At 41.4% G+C, this 12,100-nt stretch overlaps 1 protein-coding gene across 2 annotated transcripts; it reads right to left on the reverse strand.

The window, feature by feature from the left end:
- Positions 1–2,756: 2,756 nt before the first annotated feature.
- Positions 2,757–6,838, reverse strand: TPBG (trophoblast glycoprotein). 2 transcript variants are annotated; one of them, XM_020969926.2, is made up of 2 exons: positions 6,560–6,838; positions 2,757–5,765 (listed from the first exon to the last, which is right to left on the reverse strand). In XM_020969926.2, exon 2 carries the CDS (start codon positions 5,409–5,411, stop codon positions 4,107–4,109), a length of 1,305 nt encoding a protein of 434 aa, XP_020825585.1. In that variant the 5' UTR covers positions 5,412–5,765; positions 6,560–6,838; the 3' UTR covers positions 2,757–4,106. The 2 variants fall into 2 exon arrangements, with proteins under 2 accessions (XP_020825585.1, XP_020825586.1); XM_020969927.2 differs by having other exon boundaries at positions 6,463–6,838.
- Between the last annotated feature and the right edge of the window lie 5,262 nt (positions 6,839–12,100).

The following is a 12,100-nucleotide window of genomic DNA, read 5'->3' on the forward strand; positions in this document are numbered from 1 at the left end:
ATTTGTGCCATTTATAATGGAGACTTACTGGATATCTAATGGCATTTAAATTGAGGCAATTACCAAGTACTTAAATATGTAAGTATCTCAATAATTTCACATAAAGGAAGTTTATAAAGAATGAGTTTTTCACTTTTGCCTCTGAAAACTGTTACTCTTAGAAGTGTTCTATAAACAATGTTTACAAAAAACCAAATGCCTATAATTGTTCCAAATGCTTATATATACACTGATATCAACTGAATGTGAAACTTAGAAAATAGCAGCTATAAGCATTACAAATATACTTAAGATTTTCATTTCATTATCCTGTATTTCTTCACATTTATTGAATTTATATAGCTGCTATCTTCCAGAGAACTCAGGGGACTGTATTTATTATAGGTTTTGCATTATACAGTATTAACTTTTGGATCAAATACAGTTAATATTTCTAATATGATACCATTAACTTTCAGTTAATAAGTACTGTTTAATGTCGAACATTAGACTATCAGAGGCCATGCGTGCGGTAGGAAAGAAAATGAGGTGGGAGGTGGGGAGACCAGGAAATGTACACAGGGGAGGAAATTATCACATGAAAAGGAAGCAAATAATGTTAGCTTCCAACAGGGCGAAGGTCTTGCTTTATAAAGACTTTGATTCTCATACAAGCAGTCAGATAGACAATGCCAGGAGTGCTGTCTACTATCCAGCAATGTATGTATGCCTGGTTGGGGTTAGGAGTGAAGTAGGGATACATAAAGCTAACTGAATCATATGAACCCAAGAGAATGTAAGCTGTAGAAGGCAGGTGGTTCCATTTTTGTCTTTGTATCCCTAGTATACAATAGGCACTTAATAAGTGCTTCTTGAATTTAATGAAAGGGGAATTGAACATGACTTCTTTAACTCTCTAACCACCTGAGCTACCTAGTCTCCTAGATAGGCTTGTATCAGTCAGTATAAATTTCAAGAATTTAATCCCATGCAACCTGAATCTTAGTCCAGTTGATAACTACTGATCCACACCTGTGCTTTCATCTGTGTAGGGAACTCTCAGTGAACAACATCCCAACCCTACCCTGACAAAACAATGTAGATTAGTTTAGGCAAGTTGCTCAAGGCATTGAAAGGTTAAGAGATTTCCTCTGGGTCACACAGCTAATATATATTGGAGGTGGAACTTGAACCCAGGCTCTCCTGACTGAAGACTGGTCCTTTATCCATTATATCACTTCTGGACTTTTATTATTTCCACATAAAAATATGGCACAAATTAAACCATTCCTTCTGACAGATGCTACAGCAGACAGTTCTGACATTTCTTTATAATTACAGATTTGTAGCATTCCTGAACAGCTCAGTAGACTTAGTGATTTGCCTAAGGTCTCTTACAGAAATTTATCTTTATAAATTATAGCTTTATAAAATTATACCGTGTTGTAATTAATGAGATGTCAATAATTCAGGAAATCCAAGTATTTATTTGCTTCTTAGTGAATAAGGGCTCACTGGCCACGGATATGAATCTCTAGTGAACATTTAAAATGAATGGCAAAAACAACACATTTTGCTTTTCAAAAGTAATCATGGCTCTGAGATATAGCTCAAAATTAAAGAATAAATTTGATATTTCATAAAAATGTGTCATTATTAAACTATTCGAGGTAGTTTGAAATGTTTTACTCTGTATCTATATCATTATAAACAATGAACTGAAACTAATCTAGTTGGCCCTGTTTTGAGAATTTAACTGATTTAAACTCTAAGAAGTAAGCTGATGATCTCTGAAATATTGGTTTGCACAAAACACCAATTCTCAACTTCTGTCTCATTTATGAAAACACAAAAATCTATAGTTATTCCATATGCCCCACACCGATGAAAACAATCACTTTAAAGCACAGAAAAAAGAATCCTGAGACTAATACAAGCTAGTTTAATTAACTGAATTTAATGACATCTTGTAAGTTAAATTGGAAAAACTTTATATAATAAATGAGAGATTAATTAAGAGATTAATTAAGCCCTTTAGGGCTTAAGTTCTTATGGTAGATATAGAACAGTGACAGTTAGTCTTTTGAAAATAACAGGCCAAAGATTATGAACAATGGAGCTATATACTAAATTATTTTTAACAAACTATTAATATTAAGCTAGAATAAAAACCAGTGATGATCTTAAATACTAAGTTATAATGGGAAGTTTTTTAACGCAAAATTATAATGTTAAATTTAATACTAATAGGAAAATCTCATCTGTTCTTGATGATTCCAAATGATAAAGAATTTACTTTTGTTACCTGCATCATCTAAATCAAATTCTAGGTGCTCCTGTCCTTCAGAAAGTAGTCTCTTCAAATATCAACTTACATAGGATTTACACCCCTAACTCCTTCCAACAGAGATTTTAAGAAGGTCACATTTTCAAATTCATATTGGCTAAAGTCAATAAGGAGAACAAAGGATCCAAGCACTAAGTAGACTTACCTGAGGGTCACTTAACCTCTGGACCTGAGTTTCCTCATCTTTAAAATGAGGGAGCTGGACTAAATGGCCTCCAACGTCCCTTCAAATAATCAACAAGTATGAATTAAGTGCCCACTATATACCAGGCATTTGATAGACACTAAATGAGATACAAAATGAGATACAAAAATGAGATATGTCACAGGACAGTTTTCTAAATGTACCCGGGCTTCCTGCAACATTTTACCTTATACATGCTCCAGTCTAAGTTAAAATTTCTATTCCAAAAAAGAAAACAAAAACAAGAGAGGAATACCCATTTAGTTTATTTTGTGATATTGGAAAAAGTAAAAAAAATTATATTTTTAAAAATATTCCATCCCATAATGTTAAGATATACTTTAAAACTGTTCCAAATTTACAATTTAATTTTTTTTTAGTCTTTCTGAATGTTTCACATCCTGCTCTGAGACCCCAAGGAGTGATTTCACTGACAGAACTTTATTTATAGTTAAGCTCCAAAAGCAACTTCATTAACATTTGGAGAGCAGCAAATTCAATTTGGCTTACTGTAGAGAAATTATTATCCAGCCCTACTTTATATTGCTCTCGAAAATCTAGTTCTGGGTTAGTAGACACCAACTTTTAGGCCAAAAGAAGGCAGTTTCACATAAATATTCACAGTTAAGACATCTAGAATCTCTTAAATCTAACCAGACCAATATTTCAAAAGGAATCTCTAACTTCAGGCTATACAATAATTGTTCAGGCTATGCAATAAAAATGGCAACATGAATATTGATTAATTTATTAGTCTGAACTAAAACTAGTCAAGCTATTTTTCCCTTACAAAGTCTAATAACAACAGCATACATAACTTGACAATGCTGTAGTTCTTTTAAGAACCTTTATTTAATTTTTTTAACAATTCATTTTGTTGAATCTAGATGCAGTTTATATTTAAAAAAATAACAATGTAGCTTCATGTAAACTGCAATCAAAAGCAACTTTTTTTTTCAGAGAAATTTCCTTTTTCAAAGAATCTGTCTGAGGTTAGGAGTTATCTTTTGTAATATGCAAAACAGTTACTGTAGGCATGCATGCTCTCTAATTGCTCCTCTGTGCACTACTGAAGGGGGAAAAAAAGCTTTCCAGACTCTGCAGGCAGTTTATGGAATAAAATTGTTTTCTCTGCAATTTAGGTACACAAGAATAAAACCAGCATTGACAAATAAAATACGTTCTCAAAAAAGTTGAGGCAGCTTTTGTTGAATGGTATGTACAATTGCTACACCTTGTACTGTACTGTGAGAAAACCAGACTTCACGAAGTCCTCGGTCATGATGAAACTTGAAAAATCCCTCCAAACAGGTTCAAACAAAGTTCCAAGAACAGGTGGAGAGTGGGTGGGAGGAGGGGGGACAGCACGTCTCTTTCTGTTCAGCCAAACATTGTATGTAATTGTCCTGTGTCTTAAGTTAACAGAAAACACCAGAGAACTCTACATAAAACATGGAGGCATAGTTCCTGCATGGCTTTCCATCAGTCTGTGGTTTCTGTACTGAAGGGTGGAGGGTGAGCAAGCCTAGGGTGTTGTAAAGCTTAGGTCTACATTTCATGCATAGCTGTTGTCAACCTCTGCTTTCTTTAGGTTTTTTAGACATCTGAATTGGAACTGAGGTTTGTTAACCTGGGGTCCGCATTGATTTCGTATCTGTAGTGATAACCTTCCATGTGATCCCTGCAGGCATCTCTGATGTTATAAAGCCACTTTTTTATGCCTTTGCGGTTCAAATACAAAACCAGTAAGAAAATTGCTCCAATAAGGGCTAAAACTATCCCTAGAAAGACGTAAGAAGTCTGCAAAGGGTCTAGAGGGGGTGGGCCACAGTCCAGGTCAGAGCTGTTCAGTTTCACCAAAGGACGGTTCCTCATTTTCTCTGGGGAGAAGCAGGAGAGGGTGGCTTTGCCCTCTACCACATTAGTTTCTTTAAGCCAGGCCACCATATCAGCCAGGTTACAGTCACAGAGCCAGGGGTTGCTATCTAGGTTGACCCTCAGGCTGGGCACAGCCTGTAGCTGGGCTAAGGAAGCATTATACAAGGCCTTGAATGCATTGTTCCCGAGGTGGAGAGTTTCCAGTTGTGTTAGGTTACCCAAGCCCAGGTTGCCCAGACCCACCAGCGAGTTGTTGTGGAGGTCCAAGTGCTTGAGCTTGGGCAGGCCGGAGAACATATCCCGGGGCAGGTAAATGAAGTTGTTGCCGGACAGCTCCAAGCGAAGCAGGTTGCCCAGAGCGCCTCCACTTTGCAGCGCTGCCGCCACCATGACCACGAAGCTCCGGTTTCGTTTCTCCGAGTCATCGGGTGGCAGAATGTCGTTCAGGAGCAGCTCCGCGAGGGGACTCCGACCCACGCTGCTGGCATTGCTGCCGCCGCCAGAAAAGGCGACGGGGCTGAGGTCTGCCAGCGGGTTGTGGCTAAGGTCCAGCTGGCGCAGGCTAGGCAGGTGCTCGAAGGCGCCAGCGCTCACTTTTTCCAGGCGGCTGCCGCTGAGGTTGAGAGCGGCTAGCTCGGCCAGGGGCGGCCGTGAGGCGAAGGCACCGGCCGGCAGTACTGCCAGCTGATTGCCTGTGAAAAATAGGGTGCGCACGTAGCGGGGCAGGTCCCCCGGCACCTCGGTCAGGTTCCTGTTGACACACTTGACCGTCCGGGCCGCCTCAGAGCACTCACAGGGTACAGGGCAGTGGCCAGGGGGCGGCGGAGGCGGCGGTGGCGGGGGCTGAGCCGACACCGAGGAGGATGGAGAGGATGAAGAGGTCGAGGAGGACGACTGAGACGATGAGGAGGTGCTGGTGGACGAGGAGACCCAGCTCAGGAGAACGAGCAACACACGGGCCAGCCGCAGTCTCCGGTCCCCGGCAGAGGCGGCAGCGGAGCCCCGGGCGCACCCCCCAGGCATCGCGCTTAGCTGTCTATCCCGGGCTGGGCTGGGTGCGCTCCCCACTAGCTAAGCGGGGCGCCAGGGGCTAGGGCTCGCGCTGGAAGGGGCTTCCGGGAAGTCGAGACAACTTGCCTTTCCCGAGTGCAACAGCTCCCAGGGAGGCGGGAGGGACGCCACAACCCAGACGCCTACAGCGGGCTACAGCCCCACCCCGCCCACCCCAGCTCCCCCCTCTAGAGAGCGGGCGCACTGGGCGGCTGGCCTGTGTGTCAGTCCCAATACTATCCTTCTCCCTCCTCTTCCCACCGCCGCGGGTGGCACTTCTTTGGCTTTATTGTGGCCGCTGCTCCCAGTCAGTTTCCACAGCTTGACCTGGGACAAGATGAAGAAAAGGATGAGGAATCGGTGGTGGCGGCACAATCCAGGAACTGACACTCTGAACGCGGGACGTGATAGACTCGTCAGCGCCTACTCACCCCTGGAAGCCACCCTCCTGCAACCCAGACCTAGAGACAGGGTGTATCACCTTCCCCAGCCCCAACGCACACCTCTTCTCTCTTCCTTCCCCCTTTCCCCTACTGGTTACCCAGCCTGCGGGACTTGGGGCTCAAATTCCCAGATTATATAGTCTGCCTTCCTCCTCCACTTTGGACCAGACTCGTCCCCTTGGGTCTAACTTCATTAGAAGTCCCCCAGCCCCTCTTCTCCCAAACTTCTCTGGTCCGCTCCTCTCTACTTTTTCCCCAGCCTGCAACCTGCCTGCCTTCTGGGGGTCTCCACTACGGCCCCTGACTCCTTTGGGTCCCTAGTCGTAAGTGAGGGAAGTTTCAGATTACAAGAGGCTTTTGATCTCTCGCGCTCCCTCGGCTTTGCCGGGTTTGTGGAAAGAGGATGGGGAGAGTGAGGGGCGGGGGAAGGAGGCTAAGGTCTGGTGCAGCTGTCTCCCCTCCCGCTCCCTTCTACCCCTCCTCCCGGGTTCCCCTCTATGTCCCGGCCTCTCCTGAGTGAGGCTGGAGAACAAAGCTGCAAAAAGGGGCTGGGCAGGGCGAATCCGGAGAGCCACCACCACCTTCCAGCTGGTCCCAGGGTGGAGAGGATGAAAGGGTCGCCTCCTCTTGCTGGTCTCGCTCTACTCCCGGCGCACCAGCTCCGTTCCCTCTACTCACCACCTCCCAGTCTTGCCCCTGCGCCTCCCAGTCAAACAGCCTGAGTCCGGCCTGAGTCAGAGTGACTTCCCCCGCACAGCCGGCGCCGACTCTCCGCACACTCCAGCCCCTGGCCCAGCCTCCGCAGCAGGGAAAAACCAATGGCAAGAGGGTATGGGGGGAGAGACATCGGGGCCCACTTGAATACACTTCTCTCGCTTCCACAGCTGCTTGGAGACTTCGTGCTTAGGTGGGTACACGGAGTGGCATTTAGGAAGGAGGGTCCTTGGGATGTGCTCCCTCCTTTCCGTGAAAGTTAACCACTGATTTGCGGAGAAAGGTGAGAGAGCTCCTTTCCCAGTCTCCCCCTCCCAAGCATTCTTCCCTTGTTCCACATTTTGCATACTGTACTTAATCTTGGAAAGGAACCAAACCTCTGTATTTGCATGTGTAGCTCACACTAAGTCCTCCACCTATAAAGGAGCAACTGACTGTAGATCCCAGAATCTCAGAGAGGACTAAACGAGAAAAAGGAAAGGAAAAAAAAGGAAATAACCTGAATAAATACAAAGAAAGCCACACAGCGTGGAGCATGTTGAGAGACTGAGACATGGTGCTTTAAGGTTGCAAACTATGGGGAAAGAGTTTTTGTAATGAATGATGGTCTGCCCCTTGCCTCCTCCCTCATATACACACACACCCATCTCCTTTGTAGGTAACCACGAAACTATGTGAAGAAGAGGCAGAATCCACTTTAAAAGGAAAGTTATAGAGGGGAAGTCTATTCTCGATTCATTAATTTTCCTCTTCCTGGAATTAAAAGCAGAGGGAAGAGAGCCGAAGCCAAAGCATCTTAGAAACAAAGGGCAGAATAGCAACGCGGTGAGTCACAGTAAATTTGTCCCCGCCTGTCTCACCAGATGTGGAATGGAGTAACTTTGGAGAAAAGTTGCTGGCAGAATGAAAGTTCTGGGCAGGAAAAAAAAAAGAATCTGGTGGAAAAGCGCTTCTAGGTATGAGGACCTCGCTTTTGTGCTAATAGAATAAAGGGGACTTAATATTTAATTAGGGGGAAAAAAGGTCTTTGCTACTCAAGAGTTTACTTTTTGCTGTCTCTCTCTCTGTTGTCATATTCTTTACACCAACAAATATCCAGAGTAAATGTTGGAAGGTACGGATTCCTTTGGGCTTTCGTTTTACTATTCAAATAGAAACTGGGAAAGACTGGTAGAAATCTTAAGATCTAGGCACTAAATGAAGTAGTATTGCATTCCAAAATGATCATGTGGGCTCTACCAAGAAAAAAAATGCGGAAAAGAGAGATAGTATTCTTAATTGGGGACAGCATAGGTTACTGGAGTAATTGCCAGGTAACTCCAGGGGAAAGGATCAAAAGACTACACAAAATTAGATAATATGCTCAATAGCGTGATGTAATGGATATGGTTCAAATCTCACCTCAGACACTTAACAGCTGTCTGATACTGGACAGATCTCCTAATCTCTGTGCCTCTGCTTCCTTATCTTAACGGTAGGGGATGGATTCCATCCAGCCTTTAAGGTCCCTTCTGGTTCTAAATTTATGGTGTTATGAACTTCTTGAAAGCTAGCAATGATGTACTAAACTCCTATATTTTAATGTTTTGTTTAGCCTAGACTTTTCGTTTCGTTGGTATGGGGGAATTCCAGTAAAGAGATTCCCTCTCCCAATACAGATTAGCCATCTGATCTCCAATTTATAGACTTAGAGAACTACCTGCCTGGCCAAAAGAGATATATGAAAGGCAAAACTTGAACCCAGGTCTTACTGACTCTGAGATAAACTTTCAGTTAGTCCTTCATTAAGCCAGTCTACTTCTTGTTTTGAAAATTAGCTCAATGTAAATAGTTATTCTTACTTTATTATTGAAAGCTTGTGGCATTTCCACATAAGATGCCAGAGTTTCAGAGCAGGTGATCCCAGAATTTCATTCCCAAATGAAATTCTAAAAAGGATCTGTCTAGATATTCAAGAGTACATTCTATGCATTTCAATAGGTCAGTTTATAGCTTCTGGGAATTTTTTTTAAGCCTTCCCCTTGTATCATCTATTTAGCACAATGATTCTGCAGAAAGTACTTCTCTTCCAATAAGTTAAGATTCAGTCATTAGTCAACTCTTAGAACAATGCTGCTAGTTTCCAGGGAGAGCAGGAGTAAAGGAGTGTTTATTTATAGTAGGTAATTTTGGCTAACCTGATGATAGTTGGCAGAAAGCAGCATTTTTGTCTACCTTGCAAGAATAAAATACTAGTTTTCTAAAAGCAGTTTGTTTGGTTCTCCACAAGAGGGTAAAAAAAACCCACCCTTCTATCTTAGACTAATAAAGAAGTCGATAAAAGAGAATATCCTCCTAGTTAAGGGAATACCTATAGGAGAAACCAGTAGCAAGGAATTTAAATCAAATGTGTCTTAAATTAAGAGGCAAATGGCTAACCCCAAATAAAAGAAACTAGGCAATCCAAGAGATTAAATTGTCTGCTGCTTTCAAGTACTACCTTGGTAATATAAGTTTGTTATGGAAAGCAATTAACTAAAAGTCTTAACCCTTAAGTGGGGATTAGTATTCTATACATTAATAGGGTTATTCAAAATTATCTTTTAAAAAATTATATAATGGCTACTATATCTAAACTGGAATATGTAAAATACAAGTTAGTGAATAGACCAAAAAAGGATACAGTTATTATACATAATAAACACAATATGAATTTAGCTAGCCAGATAAAAGTACATGCTAAAATATTTAGAAAGGTCAAACAAATTTCAATTTAAAAGCAATCCAGAAGAAGAGTGATAAAAAAAAAATTAAACTGAATGAAAGTGATGCTAAGGAAGTTAAGTTTTTTTGAAAAAAATTTTGAAAAAAATGATTGAAATTGCTAGAAGACTAAGTAGAAGGTTGAGAAAGCCTCCAGAGAGAATTACACAATGATTACACAATCATCATCTGAAAGAAATCTGATGTGATCACTATGAATAAGGGTGGTTAAAATATGGTTTAAAGCAGCAGTTGTTCTAGAAATTGAAATTTTATAACCATGGTCTTTACATTTCAAGTAATCAACTATAAATGATCCCAAGAATTATTAGCCCATTTATAAGTTGCAACTTTTTATTTCAATGATGCTGATTGACAGGTGAAAGAGCTGGAGCTGGATTTGAAGAAAAACCTGAGAAATACAAACTTTCCGATTTATTTGGAAAAAAAGTTTAAATCCATATTACATATGCAATCTTCCTATGGCATAGATCATAGAATCACAAGATCACAAAATTTTGATTTTGAAAGGTCAGTCAATAAACATTTATTAAGTGTCTACTATAAGGCTAAGTAAGTGCTGGGAATATAAAGAGAGGCAAAAGATAATGCCTGCCCTCAAGGAACTCACAATATAGTGAGGGAGGCAATAAGCAAATAAATATGGACAAAAAAAATCTATATACAAGATAAATAGGAAATAATTAAAAGAGGAAAGGCCTTAGAATTAAGAGGGGTTGGGAAAGGCTTCCTGTAGATGATATTTTCTTCCAAGTTAGAAATGAAGAGGGAGAGTATTCCAGCATTCCCAGCCAGAGAAAATGCCCATAGATGAGCAATGGAATGTCTTGTTTGTGGAACATCCAAGAGGCCAATATCACTGGATCAAAGAGTACTGCCAGGGAGTAAGGTATAAGAAGACTAGAAAGATGGGGAGGAAGGGATGGGAGGTGGAGATAGGTTATGAAGGGCTTTCAGTGCCAAATGATCCTGAAGTCAGTAGGGAGCCACTGGAGTTTACCCAGTAGGTGAGTGACATGGTTGGACCTTTGCTTTAAGAAAATCACTTTGTGCTGAATGGAGGTTTGATTATAGTAGCGAGAGACTTGAGGCAGGAAGATCTACCAGTAGCCTATTTCAATGGTCCAAAGGTGAGGTGACAAGGGCATGCAATAAAGTGGTAGCACTATCAGAGAAGAAAAGGGGACATGTCCCAGAGATAAAAGGGACGTTAGCAGCCATTCATTCAGTTCTACCTGTATCCAAAGGAAATCACTATAACAAACCCAACAAGTGGTCATTCAGTCTCTGCCTAAAGACTTCCTATGAGATAGAAACCCAATACTTCCCTCTACAATTCCAACTGTCAAGCCTAGTTTGTCTCTTTTTAACTTCTACCCATTGCTCTGAGCTTCTTTTCAGTCAGGAAATGGAAGCTGGTAAAATCCTAGTCACTGCCTAGACATTGGGGCAGCTAGATGGTGCAATGGATAGAATGCTGGGTCTGGAATCAGGAAGACTTGAGTTCAAATCTGGCTCAGACACTTACTAGCTGTGTAATCCTGGACAAGTCACTTAGTCCTGTTTGCCTCAGTTCCTCATCCGTAAAGTGAGCTGGAGAAGGAAATGGCCAACCACTTCAGTGTCTTTGCCAAGAAAACCCCAAATGGGGGCATGAACAGTCAGACATGACAGAAACAAGTAAACAACAATGAACAATTAAACATTACTTTCTCATGCCATATGCCTAGTTTTCAAATAAATACAGTGGCAAAGGCAACAGAATGGCCATTTCTACATTTCTAGCTCTAGAATTATGCTAAACATCTCTAAACTGTTCACAGCATAGATTCACATCAAACTTTTGGTTTCTTGGATCTAGTTTCCCTCATCTGCTTCATGAGTCTTGTCCTATGATCAAAAATGAGTGGGTCAATATGTTGCTTTTTCACACTGTCTAAAGTACTCAAAATTAATTGGTGAAGTTTTGTCAGTTTGGTCTAGAAGACTATGAGTAAAAACTATTCAGACTTGAAAATTTCCAGGGATTTACCACCACAACCTCTAAACAGAAGACATTATGTGTTAATTTAGCATCACCTTGGAAATGAATCTGGGAGGCAACCATGTCATGGGGCGGGGGAGAGTGCAGTTTTCTGAGATGAGAGAGTAATACATATATGAGGGAGGGGCATGGAATCAAGTAACATATAGGAGAACCAAGATTAAGGGATGCATACCCTATAACCTTAGAAAAGACCAAAATATTTCTTGGCAAATCAGGATATGCCTTGATCCAAGAAGTATTTACAGGTAAATATCCACATGAGGAATGCTGACCATGCGTCATTAAACGTCTCTGCATCCTCCCACTACGGTGTGCGCAGTCAGTCCAAACTGAAGTTTTCATCTTTTTTTTCTTTCTCTTTTAAAAAGCATTTGTTAAGTGCTTAGAATATGAAAGAAAGTGTTAGACAATGAACATATGAAAACAAAAACAACACTGCCCCTGCCCTCAAGGACCTTCCACTCTGTTGAGAGAATATAACATGTACCAAGAAAAATAAATACAAGGTAATATGAGGAAGGAGAGAACATTAGTAACTAGAAGTATCAAGGAAGGCTTCACAGAAAAGGTTGTACTTTAAGGTGAAACTTGAAGGAAGATAAGAATTCTGGAAGACAGAGGTGAGGAAGTAACACATTCCAAGAACAGGGAGCATCTTGATTGACTATGTGTTACATTAGCTAGTAGTCCCAAAC

Source organism: Phascolarctos cinereus, unplaced genomic scaffold (assembly GCF_003287225.1).
Source record: "Phascolarctos cinereus isolate Bilbo 61053 unplaced genomic scaffold, phaCin_HiC Scaffold_5;HRSCAF=322, whole genome shotgun sequence".
Lineage (NCBI taxonomy): Eukaryota > Metazoa > Chordata > Mammalia > Diprotodontia > Phascolarctidae > Phascolarctos > Phascolarctos cinereus.